This window comes from Bufo bufo, chromosome 6 (assembly GCF_905171765.1).
Source record: "Bufo bufo chromosome 6, aBufBuf1.1, whole genome shotgun sequence".
NCBI lineage: Eukaryota > Metazoa > Chordata > Amphibia > Anura > Bufonidae > Bufo > Bufo bufo.
Genome location: NC_053394.1, coordinates 332,683,590 through 332,709,300, shown reverse-complemented (window position 1 = coordinate 332,709,300; position 25,711 = coordinate 332,683,590). Strand labels below are relative to the sequence as shown.

Below are 25,711 nucleotides of genomic sequence, written 5' to 3'. Positions count from 1 at the left end.
CGGTTCAGAATAAGTCAAAGGCGGGTAATCTGTAAACGGAACTAAGTGCGGGAGGATATGTTCCTGCACGGACACCTTTCTTGGTTGCACCCGACTCCGGTGGAACGCATATAGTCTCTGGACCCGGAAGCGGCGAGTTGCACTTGCTAGCTGTCAGAATGGCAGGATCCGTGCTGCCGAGGTCTCTGCTCCGTGCTGTGAATGAGCTGCTCAAGAAGAAGAGATACCGAGCGGCTCTGGCCGTCATCAAGGGTTTCCGCAATGGAGTCGTGTGAGTGCAGACCTGTCCGTGAGGGGCCGCACAGGACGGCACCATGGACGCTTAAAGGGGGATTCCATTCCTAGACCTAAGGATTCAGCTATAATCACATTCACCTAAGTGGAAAGTTCTCAGATTTTGATAGCAGCACTTGGGGGATCTGTGGGGGGTCCAACTATGAGGAGGGTTTGCTCAGAAGTCCTCCAAAGATTAAACATCCCTTTTAAGCTTGAAGGAGTTTTCCATCTTTGGTGGACTTTCAAGTAGACCCTCCTCATGGTTGAGCCTTCTTACCTGCTCCACACCGCTGGGTTCTGACTCTTTAACTCCCCTGCCGCTGCAGCCCTCCGGAGCCAATCTCTGGCTACAGCAGTTACGCGTCCCCTTCGTGTCACTTGACCCATTGACATGTCGTAAGAGGGACACAGTGCTGCTGGGGCCAGTGATTGGCTGCAGCGGCTATCAAACCAGGTGTTGACACGCGGAGATCAGAGCGCTGCAGCGAGAGGGGGGGTAAGTATGGTTCCCTCTGCAGTCTGTGTAGCGGGGGAGTCTGCCTGGAAGGCCTACAAAGATAGGAAATGCCTTTAAAGTGTAACTGCACTTTAAAAATAATTTTGACATGTGGGGGTCTAAGTGCTGAGACCTCCAGGATCACTAGAATGATCTAGGAGAGGGAATCGAGACCGACTCATAGACTGTCTATTGATCATGAAGACAGTGTGCTATGTGAGAGCCTCTCTCTCCTCGTTCTAGTGATCATGGGGGTCTCAGCAGCCAGACCTCCACCAATCAAAACCTTTGACAAGTTGTTATGATATCAGAGTACAGTGACTCTTTAAAGGGGGGTGTCCCTCCATAACAACTTATCAGTGATCCACAGGATAAGGGATTAGTTATTGGTAGGGATCCAAATGCTAGAACCCCCACCAATTATCAAATCGGGGGTCTTAGTCCCCTGAGTGAATGGAGAGATGGATATGCATACACGCTGCTGCTCCTTTCATGTCTATGGGACTGCGCAGTCATATAGATAAATGGAGCAGCAGCAGTAGCATCACTTGGGGACCCCCGTCCGCAGGGAGGGCCCCAGCACTTGGACCCCCACCAATAGGATACCTATTCCCAATCCTGTGTATTGTTGATATGATGTTATGGTGGGACAACCGCTTTAATCACCGTACAATGAGAAATTCTGTGAGTTTCCAATCTACTTTGTGCGTCAGTTTCTCACCATTTTCATAAGATCTCTGTTTGCTGTCAGTAAATATAAGCGCTCTTGTTTACTATTACAGATGACAATTGTGTACAGTGTGTTACAATGTATCAGCGTGTAATTCTAACCACGTGAGTCTGGATTCCACCCGGTTATAGATTCGATGCCCAGTGAGCATTGTATACAGGTTAGCGGCACATGACCGCTGACACCACTGATTGGCTGCAGCAGTCACATGACCACTGAATGGCACATGACTGCCCTGGGGCCTGGAGCAGGACTGGTAGGACATTTAAAAGATGATTGAGAGTTTTTTTATTTTCCTGCTCTCTGAAAATTAAAAAAACTAATAAAATGAAAATGTTAACCCCTTTTAAATCTGACAGGGTTTTAGTCTCTGGATTTAAACTAGAATGTTTTCAGACACTGACAGCAAGCATTGATCTTAATGTAAGGAATGAGGGGTTTTCGGTACCAAAATCTGCCGTGCGTGAAGGCACCGTAACTTTTCACTATACAGTGATTAAAGGGGCTGTCCAGGATTTGTGTGAGCTGAGCTGCAGTACCAAACCGCTAATTGACAAGGGTGGTGCTGGACAATCCCTTTAAAAGAGGTTTCCAGGACTCAGGATAGGTCATCAATATCTGATCGGTGGGGTCAAACCACCCACATCTGTCGAGTGGCTATTTGAAGAGGTTGTGGCGCACCAGTCTCCTTACAGCATGTCAGGCACAGCGCGCACATTGTATAGTGGCTATTCTTGGTATTGCAGTCCAGGCCTATTCACTTGAAGACCATGTGACCAATGAACATGACATCACTGGCCTTGGAAGAGAACACTGCTCGTCGGAGCTGATCGGAGGGGGTGTCGGGAGTTAGACCCCCTCCGATCAAATATTGATGATCTGTCCTGAGGATTGGTTATCAATATACAATTCCCAGAAAACCCTTTTAATCTTTATTTGCCTACAGTTGGAAAACCACTCATGTAATCCTACAGGAGGCTACCTTGTGTGCCAAATAAGAGCTCTCAAATTCGGCCTTATTACATAAAATGACTATTTCCATTTCGTCCACCATGACGGCTCTACTATGAGATTGACCCTTGACCTCTGTGGGGGGCCACCACCCACTCTCACCCTCAGTGTTTCCTGTCCCTACGGGGGCAACTCACAGAGAGCCCTCTTGATGGAGGTAAAGAACTGTTTATTGTTTTAAAAAATACCTGGGGATTTGTGTCCTCTTCCTCTGCCCTCCTGCGGTCGGGTCCAAAGCTGGGCAGAGGATACATGTGGAGCTGATCTCGTTCCTGTCTGCAGGAGCCTGCATCTCTCCCACAGCGTCGGTCCCCCTTCCCTGCATTGAGGAAGCTGACCGCGCGTAGCAGAGCACGCTGCACGCCGACTCCTGGATGAAGCCTCAGCGCTACACTCTGCTCTGGGTCGGCAGGAGGCGGAAGGGGCGGAGCTTGGACCGGGGGCGCACCTCGATGACGTCAGACGCCGCACTGACTATTAGAAGCGGCAGATTTGAATAGCAGTGGCATACAACCGGTCTTCCTCCTGGAGCAGACACACCAACAGATGTCTGTCCCTGACGCCCCTGCAGTCCAGATGGAATCTGAAGCCCCCTCGGCTACTCCAACCGTGAGTTCCACTGTGGGGAGAGAGAAAATGATGTATCATTTTGACTTGTTTGATTATCATGTCTATTGATACCTGGTTGCTCCTCTTATAGGGAGTTAAAGAGCCCAGAACAAAAACTAAAGTTCATAGATGTGCGACTTGTAGCAAGAGACTTCCTGAAAATCATAAAAAGAAGCTCTGCTAAGTTTGCATAAATGATCTTGTAGCAGAGGAGCAACCATCCATTTTGTCGGAGGTCAAATCACTAATTCAGAATGAAATTAGGTCTTCCCTGGCCTCTCTCAGATCAATCCCTCCTACACCTCCGGCGAACAAACCTAGAATGTCGGTCCCATCCTCCTCTGATTTAGAGGATATGGACAAGGAGGCCTCCACCTCTAGACAGAATGTTGATATCGACGCTCTATCAGAGGGTGAAATTATGCAAGATAGTAAAAAATATTTTTTGTCTTCCGAGGACATGAAGGAGCTATTGGGCGCTGTCAGAGCAACCATGGGGATTGAGGAGGTGAAAAAAACAAGATCTGTCCTGGATGAGATGTTTGGGGGACTCAGAGCCCAAAAACTAAAAGTATTTCCAATGAATGAGAACCTAAAAGATATGATACTGGATGAATGGACGGACCCTGAGAGAAGACTGGGGGTATCCAGAGAATTCAGAAATAGGCTATTATTCGATCAGACGGATCTCAAACTATTTAATGAAACCCCAAAAATTGACATCCAGGTAGCCAAAGTAGTTAAGAAGACCTCCCTCCCATTCGAGGACTCGTCACAACTACAGGACCCAATGGAGAGGAAGACCCGAATCTCTTCTAAAAAAAATCCTGGGAGGCATATATGTTTGGAGTTAAAACCAACATAGCTGCGACGTCAGTTGCTAGGTCTATGTGTTTCTGGCTTAATGAGTTGGAAGAACATATCAAAAACCCTCTAGAGAGGAAATATTAAACTCTATCCCACTCCTCAGATCTGCCACTGCCTTTTTGGCGGATGCCTCGGCGGAGTCGGTGAGGTTTGCCGCCAAGGATGCGGCCCTCACCAATTCAGCTAGAAGGGCATTGTGGATGAAAGCCTGGGGAGAGGATATAGCCTCAAAAGCCAAGCTATGTTCTATAGCTTTTTCTGGGGAATACGTCTTTGGACCCGTATTAGACTCCATTCTTGAAAAGGCTGCCGATAAGAAGGGGTTTCCGGAAGAAATTAAAAAGAAGCCCTTTCGTTCCTTAAATTCCCAGACTAGACCCTATAGGGGCAAAGGGAAGGCGGGTCGGTGGAGTTACCAGAAGGGGGGGGAAAGGCAGAGGTTTCCTTCTCAACCCCCAAAATAAAGATAAACAATGACGCCAGAGTAGGGGGAAGACTGAGGAATTTTCTGTCCCGGTGGGAATCGGTCACCAAAAATCCGTGGGCCTTAGACATCATACGAGATGGCTACTGGATAGAATTTTCCTCAGCCCCTCCAAAAAAGTGCAGAATAACATCACACAGCCCAAAAACTCTAGAAAAAATCAGGCAAGGGGTCCTTCAGCTTATAGATTCAGGAGTGGTAACAGAAGTCCCCAGTATGGAAAGAGGAAGGGGTTACTATTCCAGTTTATTTCTGGTGCAGAAACCAGACTGTACCTTCCGCACTATTTATAAATTTAAAGGGACTAAACAAAGCTGTCACATACAGAAAGTTCAGGATGGAATCCATAACCTCCATCATTCCCTTGATCAAAGCCAGAGACTTCATGACGTCCATAGACTTAAAGGACGCTTACTATCACGTCCCCATAAACAAGACATCTCAAAAATACCTCAGATTCGCTCTAGTGGACAGTTTGGGAGAAATAAAACACCCAGTAACAGTAATACTGCTTGTCCCATACTGGACAAAAAGAAATTGGTACCCAGTACCAAGGGAACTAGCTCTGGAAGAACCCTGGAGAATCCCCCCCACAGGAGAACATTATTTCTCAGGGCCCAATTCTTCACCAGAATCCAGGTCTGTTCAAATTATCAGCCTGGATCCTGAACGCGAGATCCTAAAAAGCAGGGGGCTATCTGAGAAGGTTATAAATACCCTTAAATCCAGCAGGAAAGAAGTCACCTCTGCGATCTATCTAAAAATATGGAAGAAATACTGTAGATGGCTAGGCCAGAACCCTCCGTTTAAACTGTTCTCCAAATATTGAGAAAGTACTAGATTTCCTCCAACAGGGTTTAGATCTGGGCCTGAGACCAAGTACTCTTAAAGTACAGGTCTCGGCCTTGGGGGCTTGCTATGATACGGACCTAGCCAGTCATAGGTGGATAAGGAGGTTTATAAGAGCTGCCTCCAGATTAAGGCCATCCCTAACCCCTAGGATGCCTCAATGGGACTTGAACTTGGTCCTGAGAAGTCTTACAAGATCACCATTTTCTCCTATTCAGAATATCTCCCTCAAACACCTATCATTAAAAGCGGCTTTCCTAGTGGCCATAACTTCAGCCAGATGACTGGGCGAAATCCAGGCACTGTCCTGCCGGGAACCATACCTCACTATCTTTCCAGACAGAATAGTTTTACGTCTGGATCCGGGTTTCCTGCCAAACGTCGTGTCGGACTTTCACAGAGATCCGGAAATTATCCTTCCATCCTTTCCCAAAAATTGTCCATCACAAGATCAGTTTCAGCTCCTGGATGTTCGGGATACTATCATACAGTACCTAGATTCTACAAAGGAATTTAGAAAGGATGATCATCTTCTTGTTCAATATGCAGGTCCAAACAAGGGGAAAAAAGGCATCCAAAGCCACCATTGGACGATGGATCAGGTCTATTATCTGTTCCTATCAAAAATCGGGTCTAAACAGCCCCACAAATATAAAAGCCCACTCTACAATAGCTATGGCTTCTTCGTGGGCAGAAAAAGGGGGCGTCTCCTTAGACAAAATTTGTAGAACGGCCACCTGGTCGAGCATAAATACTTTTATCAAACATTACCGCATTAATGTTTCGGCTTCTGCGGACTTGGCCTTCGGTCTGAAGGTTCTGCAAGCAGTTGCCCACCCTATTTAGTAATCTGGTAGCTCTCATAGTAGAGCCGTCATGGTGGACGAAATGGAAAAACCATAATTAGACTTACCGGTAATTCTGTTTCCTTGAGTCCACCATGACGGCCCAGATATCCCCCCCCCCCCCCCTGAGATTTAAGGAGGGGTTGAGTATGAATTAATACTCAAAAAAAAAAAAAACACTTGGTAATTTGGAAAGCACTGAGGGTGAGAGTGGGTGGTGGCCTTTTAAACTCTGTGTTCCTGCCCCTACAGAGGTCAAGGGTCAATCTCATAGTAGAGCCGTCATGGTGGACTCAAGGAAACAGAATTACCGGTAAGTCTAATTACATTTTTTTTGTGTGATAGTCACTTGGCTTCCATAATACTTGTGGAGGGGGGGGGGGTCCTTTGGTATTTTATGTTGTCCCACGTTTGGTCCTCCTGATCTGCGCCCCTAATGAGAACGTGCAAGCGCAGTAAGGTTAGGTTCAGATGGAGGATTTTGGCCGCGGGTTTCAGTGCGGATTCGGTGTCGAAAATCAGGCCTGTCATTCTATTCAAGGGTTTCTGCTGCGTGGTTCTCCAGACTGTGCCAATAGGTTAACATGCGCAATGGCGCAGTGGGAGAATGCTCACAGTTTAGCTCCAGTCAGCGAAGCTGAACGTAGAGCAGGTCCGCGTGAAAACTGACGGCAAAACCCACAGCACAGCAGTTTCTGCCATGGGATACGCGGGGGATCTGAACATACCCCAAGACGTCCTCTGCACAATAGTCTTTGGGCCGGGGCACTGGGCCTCCCTCTCTCCTGCTGTGAACTCTAGGAGCAGGACGGCGCTGCACATTCTGCTCTGCACGGTCAGATTTGTTATAGTGAATGCGCCAAAGATGTGGAGCCAGATTTATGAACTACGTGCGCCACAATTGTGATGCAAAATAATGGTGTAAACTAACCCAAACCATTGGCGTAAGTTGACAAAAGTGTCTAAGATGTCTAGAGAGTGGTACCAGATCTCTCAGACAGTGCGCGTCGGTGTGATAAGTTCAGCAGGTTTTCTGCCGACGACTCTAGGTTAATTCTGTTCTTATTTTAGACCATATTAAATCTGCCCCAGGGTTTTTTTAAGTTTCCTTACCTCACACTTGCAGTGTAGCATGAGATCACAGCTCCGGGGCTTTGTAAGCAGCGGGGACAGGTTTCCTCTCACATGGTACAAAGCACAGTGCCCTGGGCACAAGTGAGGATGCGGGGCAGATGACAGTTCCCTTCAGGCAGGGGGAGGGGGGTTTGATATCTGGCGGCGATGATTGTGCAGGATGTGAGATTCGGGTGGATGTAGGTTAGGACAATGGGCAGAATAGGAGGTGCATACCACTGGTTTCATTAGAACTGGGATCCATACAGAATATCCTGCACACCTCTCAGGAGAAGGTCTTCTCAGGTACACGGACTCGCCGGGGGTTTGGGGGCCTTAATAAACATGGCATACCCATCAAACATTCACATAGCTACATCCTTAGGCCTCATGCACACGGCCGTTCCGCGCATTGGGGACCGCAATTGCGGTCGCCAATGCAAGGGCATTATCTGTGCAGCGGGCCGGACCCATTTAACTTGAATGGGTCTGTGGTCTGTCCGCACCGCAAACAGATATGACATGTCATGTTTATTTGCGGTGCAGAACGGAAAGAAACACCACTCACTTGAATTGCGGACACATTCAAGTGAATGGGTCCGCATCCGTGGTGCACACGGCCGGCTGCCGTGGATTGCCGGGCTGCCCAACGGCCGTGTGCATGAGGCCTTAGTCATAGGAGAACTTGGATCCATCCTCCCTCAATAAAGGTAAATTCACAATGGACGGAAACGATGCAGATTTGCACTGAAAAAAGATGGATGACATTTTAACAATTGATGTAGAAAATGATTTTTAAATCTACAGCATTAGGGATGAGCGAATCGACTTCGGATGAAACATCCGAAGTCGATTCGCATCAAACTTTGTTCCAATACTGTATGAAGAAGGAGCTCCGTACAATATTAGAATGTATTTGATCCGATGAACCAAAGTTATTGCTTTGCAAAATCTCGCGAGACTTCGCGCAATAACTTTATAAATTAATTTGTACGGTGAAAAAAACATTTCCCGAACTCTGTTCCTGCTCCGTACAGTATTGGAACAAAGTTTTATGCGAATCGACGTCGGATGTTTCATCCGAAGTCTATTCGCTCATCCCTATACAGCATGAAAGTGCACAGATTTGGTGCAGACCGGTTGTAGATTTTGCTATGCATTGCCGGTGGATCCACAGGTGAGGATAGCCATATAAGAAAATCAGCGTACTCCCCTTAGCTATATCCTGCGGCTCCCGGGTGATGCTCGCCTGTTCTTTCTGCTGTCTGTATACGGCGATGGTGTGTTGCGCTACCAGCTCTATAGGCACATTGGTGGGAATGGGAGGTAAAGCGGGGACTGCACAGTGCACTTACACTGATTAGTGCCTGTGCCCCGTGGAGTGGGCTCTCAGCCCTAGTCCTTAGTCCTTTTTAAAGGGAATCTGTCATCAGAAAAAGACCTGCTGTTTAAACCACTTTTTTATGCTTAACCTATTTTTAAATAATTTTGTTATTTTTAATTTTCCATGTCACTTTTTATATCGAATATATAAAGCTGAGTGTGTGTGTGTCCACTAAAGGAATCTGCACCGTCGCATTTACAATCACGAAATTTGGCACACAGGTACACCAGGTGTCCAGGAAGGTTTAAGACCAGGTCTCAGCTCTCTAGGACTTACCGTTCCTGAGATATTCCCAAAAAAATGCATTAGCCAATAGAAGCCTGGTCACATGACCCTTATCAGCCAATAGAAGATCGCAGGCCGTTAGCCTCCACATACAGTTTTACTCCAGGTTTCCATAACAACCCAGGCATTTTTCTTCATCGCTGTAGGAGAGCTTTAAAGCAAATCTGTCACCAGGATAATCGCTATTGCAATAAAGCCATGGCCTAATAGCACTTAGTACCTTATTTCCACATGTGCCTTTGTTCCAGCAATAGATGTTTTTATCCTCTGAAAATTGTGGGATTTTACTAGTATATGACGTAAAGTCATGATTTTATGAAAGACACGGAGGCGAGTATTGCTATATCTTCCTTTACTGACAACCACAGCAGCAAAGAAAAAATGAAGGTATTAACATATTGCCATAGCGACTGTCCCTCCCCACACAGTAGACCCTATATAATGTCCACCAGTCTTTATAACTTCCTCTTTCTTGGCGAATGCCACCTCTATCAGAACGACTCCTGGAACCCTCACACGGAGACCTCAGGAAATCTGCAAACCCGCAGACTTGGAAAACCGGAGGGACCACAACCACATCCTTCCTCGGAACCGAAGGTCAACAAAGGAGGAGTCCTGCAAAACGGAACTGCCGAACTGGAACGGGCAGAAGACACCCCATAGGAACACCTGGATGTGCATCATCATTCTATTCAACCTGCAAGAGAATAAAAATGCATGAAAGGAAATGTTCCATCCAAATTAAAATCCGCCACCTGTAAATCAATCAAATGACATCAACATGAATCATTCAAAATGACACTGTACAACATAAATGAGCAATAATCCAAGGGAGGGAAAATACAAAGGGAGGGCAATACTCGCCTCCGTGTCTTTCATAAAATCATGACTTTACGTCATATACTAGTAAAATCCCACAATTTTATTCCAAGACACGGAGGCTTCCTATTGCAAGTTCAAAGCTGCACAACCACGGAAGAAAAAACATGAGCAGGGCGAAAGTAAAATTCCTTAAAAGTCGAAACTCGAGACCAGTCGGCGATCTTCATAATGTCCTCCAAACGAGCTCCCGACACCAACATAGAGGTGGAAGCTGCGCTCCTAGTGGAATGAGCGGTGAATACCGAGGTATCCACCCCTGCCAAAGACATACACCACTTGACCCAACGAGCCAGTGTGGGAGTCGCAACCGGAGCAAAAGGACGCCGATAGGAGAGAAATAATTGAAAGCTTTCAGTCGACCTATGCACAGAGGTACGAGCCTCGTACTCTTGGAGACAAGCAACCGGACAAAGGTTAGGAATGGATGGAAAACTGGGATAAGATACAGAGCGAATGTGCGTTTTGGTACGGCGAGAAATATTGAAAGTTACCCCATCCGGGGAAAAAGACCTGGCATCGACATCCAATGCCCTGACATCAGAAACCCTCTTGCAAGATACAAGGCAAAAGAGGGTAACCAACTTGGCAGAGAGCTGGCGAAGAGAAAGCCGAGAGTTAGACGGCCAAGCCGTGAAAAGATCCAATACCAAGGAAACATCCCAGGTGGAAGAAAAACGCGGCCGAGGGGGCCGCGACAAACATGAACCTTTGACAAGGCGACAAACTAGAGGATGTTGCCCGGCAGGCCGACCCTCAAAACCCTGATGGAAGGAAGAAATTGCGGACCGAAAAAGGTTGATGGTGCGGTACGCCTTACCTTCCTCGAATAAAGAAGTCAAAAACTCTAGAACGTCTGAAACAGGAGCTGAGCGGGGATCCACACTCCGTGCGACGCACCAACTAGTCCATGATCGCCAGGCCGCTCTATAGGCCCTTCTGGTGCCAGGAGCCCACGACTGTTCCAAGAGTCTTCTAGCAGCGTCCGAAAGTTCCTCGCCCTGTCCGAAACGCCTGATATTCTGCAAGCCAGCAGACGGAGAGATCCCTCCAGCAATAGCGGGTGTTGTGCGCCTCCGGCGTCTAAGAGAAGCTCTGGCAGGTCCGGTAGGAGCAACAGTGGTAGGATAAGAAGGTCCAGCAGGTGAGGGAACCATGACTGAGAGGTCCAGAACGGCACAATCAACACTAACTCCGCATGTTGCCAGCGCACCTGGGTCAGGACCCGTGGGATCATCGCAAACGGTGGAAATGCATAGAGTAGGGGTCCGTGCCAATCCTGCAGGAACGCCGTCCACAACCTCTGCGTCTGGATTCGGGCGCCAACTGAAGAAACGCGGCAACTAAGTATTCTGCCGAGACGCAAACGGGTCGATACAGAACGGACCCCAGAGGGAGGAGATGTGAGAGAACACCAGACCATCTAACTTCCAATCGCTGCCATCCCTGAGATACCGAGAGTTCCAGTCCGCTTGGATGTTCTGCAGACCAGGGAGATACTCCGCCACCACCATCACCTGTTGATTGAGTCAGAAGGACCAGAACTCCTTGGCCAAGTGAGATAACATGCTCGAATGGGTACCTCCCATGGAGTTGACATATCGGACAGCCGACACGTTGTCCATGCATAGGCGAATGCAGGCGCTGGCACTGTGCTTGGCAAAACTGCGGATGGCAAAAGATCCGGCCAGGAGCTCCAGGGCATTGATATGGAGTGAGGCTTCCTCCTGAGACCAGGGACCTCCAGTGGAAACTCCGTCGCAGTGGGCCCCCCAGCCGAGAAGGCTGGCGTCTGAGTCGATGGTGAAATCCGGACGAGGACCGCAAATCGCCTTCCCATTCCATGCCTGAAGGTTTGAGATTCACCAGCGTAACTCGTCTCTGGATCCAGCGAGATCGTATCCGCGTACGAAGCCCCGGTCTGTAGGTGAGCATGCTTCAAGCGCTGAAGAGCCCGGTAATGGAGAGGAGCCGGAAACACTGCTTGGATGGACGAGGAGAGGAGTCCTATGATCCGTGCCAGGTGACGAAGTGTAATCCGCTGAGCGGTCAGCGTCTTGCGTAGCTCCTTGCGTATGGACCGGAGCTTCGCGAGAGGAAGGCTGAGAGTCTCCGAGACTGAATCCACCGAAAAACCGAGGAATTCCATAACTCTGGATGGGTCCAGGGACGACTTCTCGTAGTTGATGAGGAAACCTAAACGGGATAGGAGGTTCATAGTTACCTGTAACTGCAAGCGGAGAACAGCGGGGTCCTGGGCCATAAGAAGGAGGTCGTCCAGGTAGATGATCAACCTGATCCCGCGACTGCGGAGCCAAGCTACTACTGGGCGCATGACCTTGGTGAAGCACCAGGGGGCCGAGGACAGACCGAAGGGGAGGCAAGTGAAACGCCAAACCTGATCTTTCCACAGGAAACGGAGGAGATCCCTGGATGTCCTCGAGACCGGGACAGTGAGATAGGCATCCTTCAGATCTAACTTCACCATCCAATCCCCTTGAAGGAGGAACTCCCTGAGTAGGTGAATACCCTCCATTTTGAAGTGCCTGTAACGAACAAACCTGTTTAGCGGTTTGAGGTTTATGACGGGGCGCATCTGCCCCCCTTTCTTTCGTACCAAGAAAATACTGCTGAGCAGACCTACCGAAGGGTACGGCACCAACTCGATTGCGCCCTTGAGGAAGAGGTCTGAGAGTTCCTTGTCTATGGCCAGCGACGCAGGCCCGGAAGTTGGAATAGGAGGGGGAGCAGGGAGATAAGGGGACTGAACCAGCTCTATCTGGAAACCCTGGATAGTGGCTAACACCCAGCCGTCCGACGTGATTGAGTCCCAAGCATGAGAAAAAAGTCGGAGTCTGCCCCCTACACGAACTGGAAAAGAAAGAAGACTAGGAACACTTACCAAGGGGACGACGGAACCCGGAGCTTCCTCTGAATGGTCTTCGGCTAGGAGCACCTCGGGATGGGAAGAAACTCTGTGAAGGCCTTGTGTCCTGGAAGGAGGATCGTTGATTAAAGGGTCTTTGACCATAGGAGCCTCTGCCCGAGCCTCGGGCATGGAAGGAGGAGCGGCCGGCAGAGCAGCCCCTGAAGTTGCCGGCCCTTGAGGAAAAACTGCCCTGGAATACCTTCCTCATGGAAGATTGAGCCTTGTCAAGGGCCGTAAAGGCTCCGACAAATTTTCCCATGTCCTTAATAAATGAATCCTCAAACAGGAGACCCTGAGCATCACTTCCAGACAAATTCACTAATTTAGGCTCTATTTTAAACAAAATAGCCTTACGGCGTTCAATAGACAGGGAACTGTTGACGTTGCCTGCTATACAGATGGCCCTTTGGATCCACCCACGGAGTTCATCCACTGATGTGTTCGACTCTCTGGCTATCGCCGCCATGTCAAAGATCTTGGCCAGTGGGCCGAAAACTACCAGGAGTTTGTCCTGGCATGCTTTTAAGGCCGATTCTAGACCCCTTCTGGGGTTCCACCCAGACTTAGATAAGAATTGGATCATTTTAGGATCCACTGACTGGGTCTCACAAACTTTATTCGCCACAATGGGTCTAGGGCATTCTGCTTTCATTTTATTGCGAGCCTCTTTAGATAGAGGGCAACGCACCCGAGCCTCTAGGTATTGTGCCACATGGTCAAGGGGAAGCCATTCGGAAGATCTAGGGTGGTGGAGATTGTCGGGGTCAAAAAGGGATCTCCAAGGGGGTCGGTTAGGACGCCCGAAGGACCCTGTATAACGTCCGAGGACGAAGCGCCCAGAGGCGTAGAGGTAGGAGCCGAAACCAAGTTGGCAGGGGCAGAATCGGACATCTCGTCCTCAGGGAAGACCATGTCCTCAAATCTCACCACCTCATCAGAGTCGATCTCAATCTCAGGGTGCGTTCTCGCACACTTCCAATTCCGCGCCCGTTCTGCCCGGGCTCTTTTGGGTGGCATTGGACTCGCCAATCAAAGTGGTTCTGGAGGCGTGAGGTACAGGTACTTCAGCTTGTATTGTGTCACTAGAGACACCAGGGCGTGCTGAGAGGGCATCGGAGATGGACCTGGTTAGGGTATTGGTAACTGTCCCCATAGCAGCCATAATGGCTTCAGACACTGACCGCTGGAAGGCTTCCGCAGAGAATGCGGTGCCAGCGGCTGCAGGAGCAGGAGAAGAGACCTGCGCGTCTCTCCCTGTCTCTGAGGGATGCCCAGTATAAGACATGCTTACAACGGTATAATATCTGCCCAGGGGTAAGTGGCCAGCAAGCAAGCAGATGGGTCACACAAAGAGGGGGGTGTAAAACCACCTAGCAACTAACTAAACTGACGAATTAGGGACACACAGTGGGTAGTCACCCAGCAAGTGTGCACACAGGAGCGGCGTCGGAACGGAACAAGCCCAGGGAGGAAGTGGGCGTGGCTACCGACTAGAGGGAAGAACAGAGAAGGGAAAAAAGACCACAAGAAAATGGCCGCGAGATTACGGCTCCAGCACCAGACACCGGCTGGAAACTGAGAGACAAAGGCGGTAAGCGATAACAGAATCGGCGCCTGGCCCCCACCAGAGACTAGAGGGGGGACGGGGGAAGAGGGAGATCGCGCAGGGGAGAAGGAGATAAAAAAAATTAACCCATACGGCCCCCGAACCCGCTCCCAGAAGGGAGACAGGAGCGGGGCGCACAGGGAACAAAAAATGAAAAAACGGCAGGCAAAACCTGGGGAAGAAAACCTAAATAGATATACCTTAATATAAATTAGTGTACCCCTGCGAAAACCAGAATAATAATAAAAAGAACAAACACAAAAATGAACTACAATACTTATAGTAGATGCTGCAAGATTAGAGTATACTTGGCTTGTGGCAGCAGCAAAGAAAGAGGAAGTTATGAAGACGGGTGGACATTATATAGGGTCTACTGTGTGGGGAGGGACAGTCGCTATGGCAATATGTTAATATCTTCATTTTTTCTTTGCTGCTGTGGTTGTCAGTAAAGGAAGATATAGCAATAGGAAGCCTCCGTGTCTTGGAATAAAATCCAGTTTATTTGGTATGCAAATGAGCCAGTAAGGTGCCCCGAGGGGAGTCACTCTTGCAGGAAGAAGCCCCCTGCCACAATGTGTCCACCCTCAAAAGACAAACTTAAAACCCCACCCCCAGATCCTGCTAAGACACCGCCCCTGATCCGGTTAGGTCAAGTCCCCTCCCACTCCTCAGCTAACAAGGATTGAAAAAATGAAGGTAATAGTCAACTTCTGTCAGCTGCAGGGGTTGGAGGGACGGTGACTTTCTTCCTGCAGCTCACACTCAGATTGCACAGTGCTGCTGTCTGAGAGTGAGCTGTTCAAAAGGACATCCTTGTGTCTGTCCAGGCCCTGCGCCAGACAGAGGACAGAGAGTCTGAAAGCCGGACTGACTGGACCTCTGGCCACCCTAGGGGCAGGCTGCTGTGGAGGTCACAGTTAAGGGGAAGGTCCGCTATGGAGGTCAGTGTTAAGGGGCAGATTGCTGTAAAGGCCACTATTAAGGGGGGCAGGCCCCTGTGGAGGTCACTGTCAAGGGGGTGGTGTGCTGTGAAAATCACTGTTAAAGGGGAAGGCTGCTGTAAAGGTCAAAGTTAAGGGGGTGGGGGGGGGGTCAGTGTTAAGGTTTGGGGGGCTGTGGAGGTCACTGTTAAGGGTGCTGTAGATGTCACTGTTATAGTGGATAGTGGGTCCTTCAGCTAGTTTAAACTAAAACCAAATATCCTGCAGTTTTCGCACTGGCCATCATGTATAGTAAATGGCCCCACTTCTTGGTCTGTACAGATCACTTTACCGTTAACTCATTCTTATCCTGCTTGTAATGATATCACCTCTGTGTATAGATGAGACCGGATCCATCAATCACAATAGGCCATTGTCAAAGGTTATCTATTCTTTCCTTGTACAATGACCTCTGCACAGGGCGCAGAGCATGCCTAGAAAACTCTCCCATAGAAGTCAATGACCACTGTGTCTATGGCCCATGGAGCTGCCGTAAAGCAATTTTCTTAATGCTTTGTAGATGCTGTTAAGAACAGCTCAGGCAAGATGGCTGCCCCATAATCATGTTTAGAAAAAAAAATAAAAAAATCTACAATAAAAAAATAAAAACATATTTAATAAAGGAGTGTCGCTATGTGATTTTAACTGGCAGATAACATTTTTGTGACCCATTTCCTTTAACATCTCATATTCTTTATTGCTTTGTGGGGCTGTGTGGTGACTTTCGGCACTGGTAAGTTGACCTGAATGTTAGAAGGGACTAAACTTTTTGAGGGCCTTGAACTGATTTACACGATGACATCATCACAGTAGCTCCATTGCCAGGTCATCCTCCAGGTAGCTGGTCCTCACCCTGACCCCACCACAGACATTTATAAAGAGGTGAAATACCAAGATGAATAGCTTTCGGGTCATTTATCTTTAGCCCTTAAAGGGGAAGCTGACCACACATTATCCCCTGCAAATAAGTTGCCTCTGCTCCGACTTATAGAGGAGATCTCAAGTGGAGGGCCCCATTCTGTGACCTCCATGTGTCTTCTCTCCAAAACTTCATTCAGTCTAGAGAACCAGAGAAGACCAGGGGCTGTGGTAATTTGAGGTGTAGTAGATACAGCCTCAGATGACTGCAGCGGGTCTTCTGTCCAGGCTGTGACATGTATAATTATATGATCTGCCTACAATGAAAAGTTATTTTCTGTCTTATTACATTTATAATAAATTCCTTCTTCTTATATTTCTTTTAAGATATGGCGTTAAAATCCGGGCCCCTCATGCGCTGGTGATGACATTCCTGTTTAAAACTGGAAGGTAATTCATTCTATTTATGGGATGTATACAGAATTTGGGCAGGATTGGGCTTAAAGGGTTTTGTGTCTTTTTGGGTAATGGATGAATAGTCAAAAAAAAAAAAAAAATGCTTGGGTGCCATTGTTTACATCGGTAATATTTCACTTCTATTTCTCTTGTACAAACCCATCCCGGCGAGTAGCTGTTTAATGGACTAGTGAGGCGTCTGACCAAGTTGGGTTATGATCCTAAATTAGAGCCCAAATCTGAACCAAGCATTGGGGGCTTTATATTAAAATCGGTTCTAATAGTTGAGTTAATATCATGGGAGTTATACCAATATCACTAGAATATGCCATCACTTAATGATCATGGGGATCTGACCTCTGGGACCCCCATATTACTGAAGCACTGTATCCCCTTTACAGTTTTTCTCTCCATAGCGACCCCAGGCCTCCCATTGTGCAGGGAAGAGAATGGAGCCAGATGTAATTCACTGCACAGCCAGGTGACTGGGGGCGCCACTGTGCAGAGAAAGTTTAGAAGGGATGCAGCATTACGTCACAGCTGCAGCTTCTTCATTTTCACAACTACGGAGGTCCCAGAGGTCAGACCCTCACTGATCATAAGATGGGAATACCCTGGAAGTTGCACTCAGTTCCTTCCATAAATCCCATAGTTTGGATGAAGTGGTAGCACAGCAGCCTGTCAATCGCTGGTCTGATGAGGTGGGGTCAGTTGAGCTCACTCCATACACACTGGGTGCTGGCTGTATAAAACAGCAGACGCCACTGTCAATAGGGGGAGGGGGCTCCCTTTATCCTCCGATCAGAGCCCATATGGCAAAATTGCAAGGCTTCGATTGGTTGCTATGGCAAAGTGGAGCCTTGCGAAGGCTACCAGACCAGCCATAGTAAGAAGCCTGTTAAGCAGTGACTGAGGCAGAGTATGGCAGGCAGCCTGTTAAAATCCCATAGGTTGCAATAGCCCTCATATGGCTATGTGAATGGAAACATTTAAAAGTTATGGCTCTTGGACTAGAGAAAAAAACAAAATGAAAATCGTCCCAGTCCTGTCACTGTCATATGAAAATGGTGTCCGGGTATTCTCTCTGTGTTCGGGTGGACAATCAAAAATGTACATAATGTTAATTTAGATTGTGAACCCCACTTAAGACACTGAGCAATGCCGATGTATGTACAGCGCTATGGAATATGTTGCAGTGTAAATGAGTGAAATAAAACGGAATGGCAGGGCTTTTGTGCCTACCTAAAGTGAACTGAGCCATCAATCTGCAGTCATTATACAGCAAGACTGACTCGTTTCTACTTGTGTCTCCAGTTTAAAAGAGAAGTTGAAAGCTGTCTTGCAGGCGACATACCTGCATTCCCGGAATCTGGCTTGTTTCGTCTTCACCTATAAGAGTCTTTTAGCTGCTCAAGAAAAAATCCATGGAAGCAAATGGCAGTTTCACTCCTTCCTGGCAGCTTGTGTAGGGGGGTGGCTGGTGTTCGGAGAGAATAATCACATCAATAGTCAGGTAAGTAGTCACTGGCTTTATATGGAACTCTCCTTTTAAAGGGGTTCCCCCTTTTTTTCCTATATTGATCACTTATCAGCTGTATGAAGAGAACGCAGATCTTTACCAGTTGCGTGGGGCACCTGCCCCTCAGGTGGGTCAGAGACAGCGCCACCACTTTCAGCTCTTTCAGGGTGCAGATACAGCTGTGGACAGCTAGGATCGTGATTCCCATTGGTGACTCCTTTAACTGATTGCTGCCAGCCTGGGCCACTGCTCGGGCACCACATATGATATCACTTCGTCACTGATGGAGAGACGTTATGTACAGCGCAGGTGCAGTGGCTTAGAAGGACCTGGAGTGGCCGACAGTCAGTGCGGAACGTCACTCATGGAGTTTCACTGATGTGCCGCACATAACGTCACAGTACAAGCTAGAAGGGGGTGAGTAAGAGCATGAAGGTTGTGTGTTGATTTGTTGTGACAGCGGGAGTCAGGCATATCGCGGTTAGAATGGGTTTTACCAGTGTAATTACCGTTTTTATGTCTATGGGGGTAGTCTGTGTGGCCTGGGGTCTCTGTATGAGGAATACAAACAACTGATCAATGGGAGTGCCAGGTGTGGGACACCCACTGAACTGGTATTGATGACCTATCATCAGGATAAGTCATCAGTAGTATCAAACCACACAACCCCTTTAAGAGAAGGATGGACTACACCATGCCCCAGGTTACTACACCATGGGAAAAGTGAAGCAGTCCTTGTTAAAATTAGACTGGGGCTACATGGTGATCTTAGCCATAACACCTGAATCAAATGCCTTTGCTTTGGGCCCCAGAAATGCCAAGACCACCCTTGCTACATCCTCTCACTGCTGTCTTCAGGACTTCACCCACACTTCTGAACTATTAAACTTGCTCCTAACATTGCCACTTTCCCAGTTTTAAGCATGCCTAGAACCTTCATCTTAGAACCTCTTGAGGGAGGCCTATGTCACATAACCAAAGTCCATGGCTTGCACACAACCTGACCTGGTCACTCTATATCCTCAGTTGATTATCTACACTGCACTTTATATCATTGTTCGCTCAGATGCCGGTTGGTGATGGGTTTTTTGAGGCTTTATCTCCTTGTGTCATCCCAGGAGGCCGGGCCCTTGGACAAAATTGCCTCCATCTACCTATTGTGTCTCCTCTCTCATTCCATTTGGATTATAAGCTTTCTCGTGCATGGCATTGGGGGACACAGCACCATGGGTATACGTCCAACTACCACTAGGAGGCACTAGACACAAAAAGTGTTGGCTCCTCCCAGGTGTGCTTATACCCTCTCCACAGGCACGAGGCTATTCAGTTTTAGTCTAGTGTCCGTAGGAGTCAGACCTGTCCTGCTTTTTTTTGCAGGTCCTGCTGTTTTTTTTTTCGTTTTTTTTCTCTCTCTTCTGCAGGTCTCGGTGATCTCCACCGTTATACCTGCTGCAGGCTGGGGCTCCATCGTGTTCCACTTTAGCTGGACCGCTACCTACCCAAATTGCGGCCACCTCTGCCCTCCCAGGGTCCTCCCTGCAGATGGGGCATGCTCAGATACCGGGTCTGGCAAGGGGTAGCTCACAGTACAACCTCGGGTTCCACCCCTCCTCAGCATCCTCGGGTCCTCCCCAGGACGTGCCTGAGGCTGGTGACGAATCCTTTCCTGTCACCCCATCCGTTGCCTCTGGGGACACCTCTGCACCGATTCCCTCGGAACAGAGCATCAGGTGGTCTTCCTCCATACAGAAGCCCTCTGGGAGGTCAAGACTAACGTGCACGGAGGAACCTCTCCTACCCAGGGTTGGTATCCCCTCTAGTGGATTTTGAGATGGCGCTCTCCTGACTGCACAGGTATTCAACTGCACAGGTATTCAACTGCACAGGTAAGGCAGCCGTCCCTGTGTTTAGCATACTGAGTCACCTACGTGGTGTCTCTGGTACGTACGCCTTCTCCTTAACAGGGGGGTACCTGCACCACTGCCATAGGCTGTACCTGACAAGCCTTCCTGGTGCCCCTATACCACGGGCTATGCTCTACACATTTGAGTGTTTCCACCGGGTCCCCATTCTGGTGCTGGTGTTCGCCACTCTACCTCATTACAGGGGGTCCCTGTTCTAGGCAAGCTGTTAGCTCAGGCAAACGCCTCCTGTAGGTTGGTGAGTAAAAAGCAATTATATCTGTCTGTTTCCAGCCACCTTGCTTCTTTCATAGGTAGAGTACCTACACCTACTCCAGATGCTGAAGCCATTACTCCTGGCTGGCTCTATGGTGTTCCATGCGGCACTATTTCTCCCTTCCGGGCGAGATATACAGGCTGCCTTTAATTGCCGTAGCAATTGCACCTGTCTGTTCCAAGCCACTTTGCTCCCTTCATAGGTAGAGTACCTACACCATCTTCAGATGCTGTATCCAATACCCCTGGCGGGCTCTATTGTGTTCCATGCGGCCACATTTCTCCCTACGGGTGAGATATAGAGGCCACTTTCAATTGCCATAGAAATGCCCCTGTCTGGTTCTAGTGGGCACCAAGTTTGCCACCTTGATCCCTTCATAGGTAGAGTACCTGCACCATCTCCGGATGCTGTAGCCGTTACTCCTGTCTGGCTTTATGGTGTACCATGTGGCATTTTCTCTCCCTTACCGGACGAGATATTGAGGCCTCCTCCAATTGCCGTGGCCATTTCACCTACCTCATCATAGTGTGCACCAAACAGCTATCTTACTCCCTTCATAGGTAGAGTTCCTGCACCGTCTCCGATGCTGCAGCCGTTACACCTGTCTGGCTCTATGGTGTAATATGCGGCCCTGTTTCCCTTTTTTTTTTTTTTTTTCTTTTTCTATTTTTTTTTTTTTTCTGCCGAAATAGAGGGCCTCCTTCAGTTGCCATTGCACCTATTTTCCCCTTCCCGGGCGGAATATAGGTACCATTGCTAACCTCACCTCTCTGGTTCTAGGGTGCACCATGCGGTCACATTGCTGAGATCTTAAATGTAGTACCTCTACCATCTCCAGATGCTGTACCCATTACACCTGTCTGGTCGTATCTCTGCACTACACAGCCGTATTTCTACTTTACAGGTTGAGTACCTGTACCCTCCAAATGCTGTCGCATTCCCAGATGCTGTGGCTATGTTTCCACTCTCCTTAGAAGGCAACATGCAGCCACTTTACCTATATTTTAGGCGTGTGTTTGTAGTACCCCAAGTGCTGGGCCCTATGGTGCAATCTGTGGCACATACAGTTTCTGTATTACTGGGTGCTTCCTTCCCCGGGCTCTAATCTGTGCTGCGGATGTTGGTTCCATCCTTTTGGTTCTTCCATACATCTGCCACTCCGTTACTGTCGTGCTCAATGGTCTCCTTGTACTTCTCAAGGCACTGTCTTCAACAGGCCATCCTGGTTCAGCATGTGCATGGTTACCATATCTGGCAGGGGTGGGCCAGCCCAACCCCCACCTTGTCGGTCTAATTCTACTTCTGGTAGCTCCAGTATATGGCTGATCTGTTCTGATCCGACGGGTGGTCCACATACAACCATGCTCCCTACACCATGGCCAGGTGGTTGTTGGCATTTGGGCTAAGGTTGCTCTTGCCATCTCTATAAGGTACTACGGTATGCTGCGCTCTGCGTTACCCCATGTTAGAGGAGTACTCGCGTTGTTTCCTATTACAGAGCGGCCCATTCCTGGTGGAGTACAGTGATCTCCACTGGATCTTCTACCTTGTTGGGGCACGTAGCTTGGTGAGCACCGGCCGCTGCAGCAGTTTTCGGTCATCACTGGATGTCCTCCGCCACACGGAATCCTTCTGGGGTCAACGGCATTTATTGTCGCTGGACGTCCTCCCTGACTGGTCAGGGACCGGACCACTGAGCGCCACACACCTGCCTGGTAGGTGAATTTTCAGCTGATTGCTCTGGCATCGGACAGGGTCCCGTAGTTCCTTCTGGGTCCAGGTGTTCTCGGTATTCCCTTATATTCTCTGCTTAGTTGTACTACATGACAGAGGGGCAGTCCCCTTGGACCTTGCCGTCGTCTGCATCTGTCAGGTACTTTCTCCCCCCTAGGAGTTCTCAGTATGCCGGTCGCAGCTGGTTTCTACATTTCTGTGTAGTCTCACCTGGCTTTTTCATGGCGACTTCTGCATTCCTTATGCATATGGATGTCTGTCAATTTAGTGGTACATCCCGAGCTGCTCTACTTGCCCTCTCTGGGACAATGTATACAGCTTGCTAGTCACTATTCTTGGAATGGCTAGTTGTCCATGGCCAATGTCCCTTCCCCGATGGTAGTTTCATTTCACCTTTCCTGGATATTCTGGCTTGTGTTGTCTTCTGGTGGTTCAGCTCCTGGTTCCTTGTGAGCCCATACCGGGTACTCCTTTCTGGAGTCCCTGTCCCCGTTCATTTGACCACTCAGGTTCTGCATGACAATCTTTTTTTTTTTTTTTTTTTTTTTTTTTTTGGGGGGGGGGGGGGGGGGGGCTGGGTTGATTGTTCCCTTTTATGGGTTCCAATAGCCGGTCCTCTTGGGATTTGTCTCTTTTCCCATCCTTTCACGTCAAGTACCTGGTATTGAGTGGTTTAGTGCTACGGTTTGCAATTCCGCCGTATAGTCTCCTTCGGGAGGGACCGCCTCCTGTTGTAGAACCTTTCCTCCTTAGGCTGTTTGGAGTACTCTCCTTCTGCTCCCATGTTTCTCAGTCCAGTGTGTCACTGCTGAGATTTCCTGGGCCTGTATCTGGTTCCTTTTTTCCCTGTTACTTCATATGCCCAGTTTTCTCTGGTCTTACGCTTCACAGTGATATCTTGTTTTCATAGGCTCGAGCCTCGTCTCCTGTTTTTGGGACGCAGGTCTTATCATTCTCTTTTCCTGGCCTTTACCTACAACCCCCTCCTTCTCCAAGGGTTGGCGGTTTCCTCTAGCAGCCTTGGGTTTTCACCTTTCAATAGGGCGCTTAACTTCATCACCTGCCTTGCGGTGAGGGGAGACCTGCTGTCAGGGGTTGGCCACAGGTTTTTTCACTCTTTGGGTCTGAGACAATTTAGAGCGTTAGTTAGTTCCAACATGCGGTGCTGTCATAATTTTTTCTCCAGTCCTTGGCTGAGCTCGGTGTTCCCTTTTGCCTTCTTCTTGCATTTGGGATTTTCTTCCAGGCATTTGTCCTGGGGTGCTGGCAGTCTTCACTGCTTCTTCCTTGAGGTTTCTTCCTTGTTATGGAACCTCTTGCCCATTCCGTGTTTTTTTCCTGTTGGGTCACATGGTTCTCCTGCACCTGTATGCCCAACCGGTGGCATGGCTGTTCTTTTACCACACTCGGGGACTGCTTTGGGACGTCCCATGGTGCTGTGTCCCGTAATGCCATGCACGAGAAAATTAGATTTTTCTTTTTATTTTTTTATTTTTTTTTGTACTCATCGTAAAATCCTTTTCTCGTAGTAGGCATTGGGGGACACAGAACCCACCCTATGTTTTTACTTCCGCTTCTCCGGGATGGTCTCTTGATCTTTCCCGGTTCGGGAGTTGTTGGTTCCTTGCTTTTCTTCTCTCCCCTACTGCTTTTGGTACAAACTGAATAGCCTCGTGCCTGTGGAGAGGGTATAGCCCACCTGGGAGGAACACTGTGTCTAGTGCCTCCTAGTGGTAGTTGGACATATACCCATGGTGCTGTGTCCCCCAATGCCTACTACTAGAAAAGGATTTTACGGTGAGTACAAAAAATCTAATTTTTGTGGACAGGGACCTCCATCCTTTTGTCCTTTTTGCAGCATATGTTGGAGCTATAAAAATAAATAACATTATAAGTATCCTGAATATAGTGAAGAATTGAAATCTGAAATATATAGAAAGTTGTGTGATTCTTCATTACAAAGTGATCTATGTTTGCATAAACAAGGGGTTGACCCACCTGGGCACTTATGATATGATATAGCCACAAGGTGTGCCGTAAATGTCCAAAGTATGCAGGTCCCACTGTCTCATGCTGCTGTGGACAGAGAGGTGGCTGCACATCTTTATCTATTCGCTTCTATGGGAGTTCGTAAAATAGAAAAGGTAGTGCTAGTTTACACACCTCTGGCAGAGGAGCAGCCTTCCAGAATTCAACTGATCTGGCCTAGCCAGATACAACCACCAGAGCCCATTGACCATAATGTGATCCGTCAGAGAATGGCCCTATCCAGCTATGCTGGGTACGGTAAACTCCTGAAGGCTGCCGGATAGCTGTACTGCATGTGTGAAAGTAGTCTTTACATGGTCGTCTGTCTTCCTATGAAAGCACATGCTTGGTGGATGCAGTCTGGTTTAATGGGCCACGTGCAGTCTATGGTTGGTATAGTACATAAGGCCGAAAACAGACATTTGTCCATCCAGTTCGGCCTGTTATCCTGCAAGTTGATCCAGAGGAAGGCAAAAAAAAAACCCTGTGAGGTAGAAGCCAATTTTCCTCACTTTAGGAATACTTCTGTACTGCATTTCTCTAGATGAGTGACAGAAATTGTAGGTGAATTTGTGCATGAAACGACTGTACATGGCAGGCAGGATTGTACTAACCTCTTTGTTTCCTCGCAGATAAACATGTACCTGTTATCCCGAGTTCTCTTTGGTCTGTCAAGACTGGCGGTTGAGAAGGGGTACATCCCTGAACCTAAACGTGACGTGTTTCCCGTCTTTGGTGCCTTAGTGTGGGGTGTTGTGCTCTGGCTGTTTGAATACCACAGGCACACTCTCCAGCCATCTTTGCAGTCCTCCATGTCTTATCTGTACGACGACAGCAACATCTGGCATGACATCTCTGACTTCCTGATATACAACAAACCCAAACCTGCAAAATAAGGTGTCGCCGGAAGCCCTCAGAATGCAAACCTCACGGACTGGACCTGTGAATAGCAAGGATTGTAGCAGTAGACATCGTTTTCTTGATTGACACTGATTTACCAACTTCTGGCAGCATGGTATGGCATTGGTCATATGTGTAATAAAATTCCTATAATCTGTCATGGCGGGAACTAGAAGGTACTGGATTATGGGATGTAGCACAGGTGAAGGGCCAGAAGACAAACCAGAAGGGACCTGGGCAAGAGTTTCAGTGAAGAAAATGCTGAAAAATATTCCCCTCCGTCCTCTCCGCCTGTCTTCAGGCCCTTCCCTTGAGGTTTGAGTCTCCTCTCTGCCTTATTTCTGCTGCATTGGCAGCATGAAGTGTTCAGGATCAGTGCATCTCACAATGTCTTTCTGATCTGCCATAGGGATTATTTTTGCCCAGTCTCAGATTACCAGACATTCTACGTAAATCAGCCTTTGCCTTATTATAAGAACCGCTAGTCATGACTTACACGTTGTAAAACTAAGTATTCGGTTTAATAGTTTCTGTAACATTACTGCAGTATTTCCTGCTGATCTCTGTTGGTAAATGATTCCCAACACGTGCAGATCCGGATTGTCCGCTATCTGAGAGGTACAGAGCAATACCCCGCACTTAATTCCAGAAATTTGTATGCCTAATGTCATTTGTTTGTGATCTGATTATTGATT

At 48.3% G+C, this 25,711-nt stretch overlaps 1 protein-coding gene across 1 annotated transcript; it reads left to right on the top strand.

Moving 5' to 3' along the window:
• Positions 1-107: 107 nt before the first annotated feature.
• On the top strand, positions 108-25,174 carry PXMP4 (peroxisomal membrane protein 4). Its single transcript, XM_040435931.1, has 4 exons — positions 108-271; positions 16,589-16,651; positions 17,972-18,170; positions 24,749-25,174. Exons 1-4 carry the CDS (start codon positions 159-161, stop codon positions 25,010-25,012), a joined length of 639 nt encoding a protein of 212 aa, XP_040291865.1. The 5' UTR covers positions 108-158; the 3' UTR covers positions 25,013-25,174.
• Positions 25,175-25,711: the final 537 nt, after the last annotated feature.

Bases quoted from the DNA above. Each gene is read 5' to 3' on its own strand.
- PXMP4 (XM_040435931.1), top strand. From the start codon at position 159: ATGGCAGGATCCGTGCTGCCGAGGTCTCTGCTCCGTGCTGTGAATGAG. The intron at 16,652-17,971 runs GTAATTCATTCT...TTGTGTCTCCAG, and splicing joins TTCCTGTTTAAAACTGGAAG to TTTAAAAGAGAAGTTGAAAG. The intron at 18,171-24,748 runs GTAAGTAGTCAC...GTTTCCTCGCAG, and splicing joins ATAATCACATCAATAGTCAG to ATAAACATGTACCTGTTATC.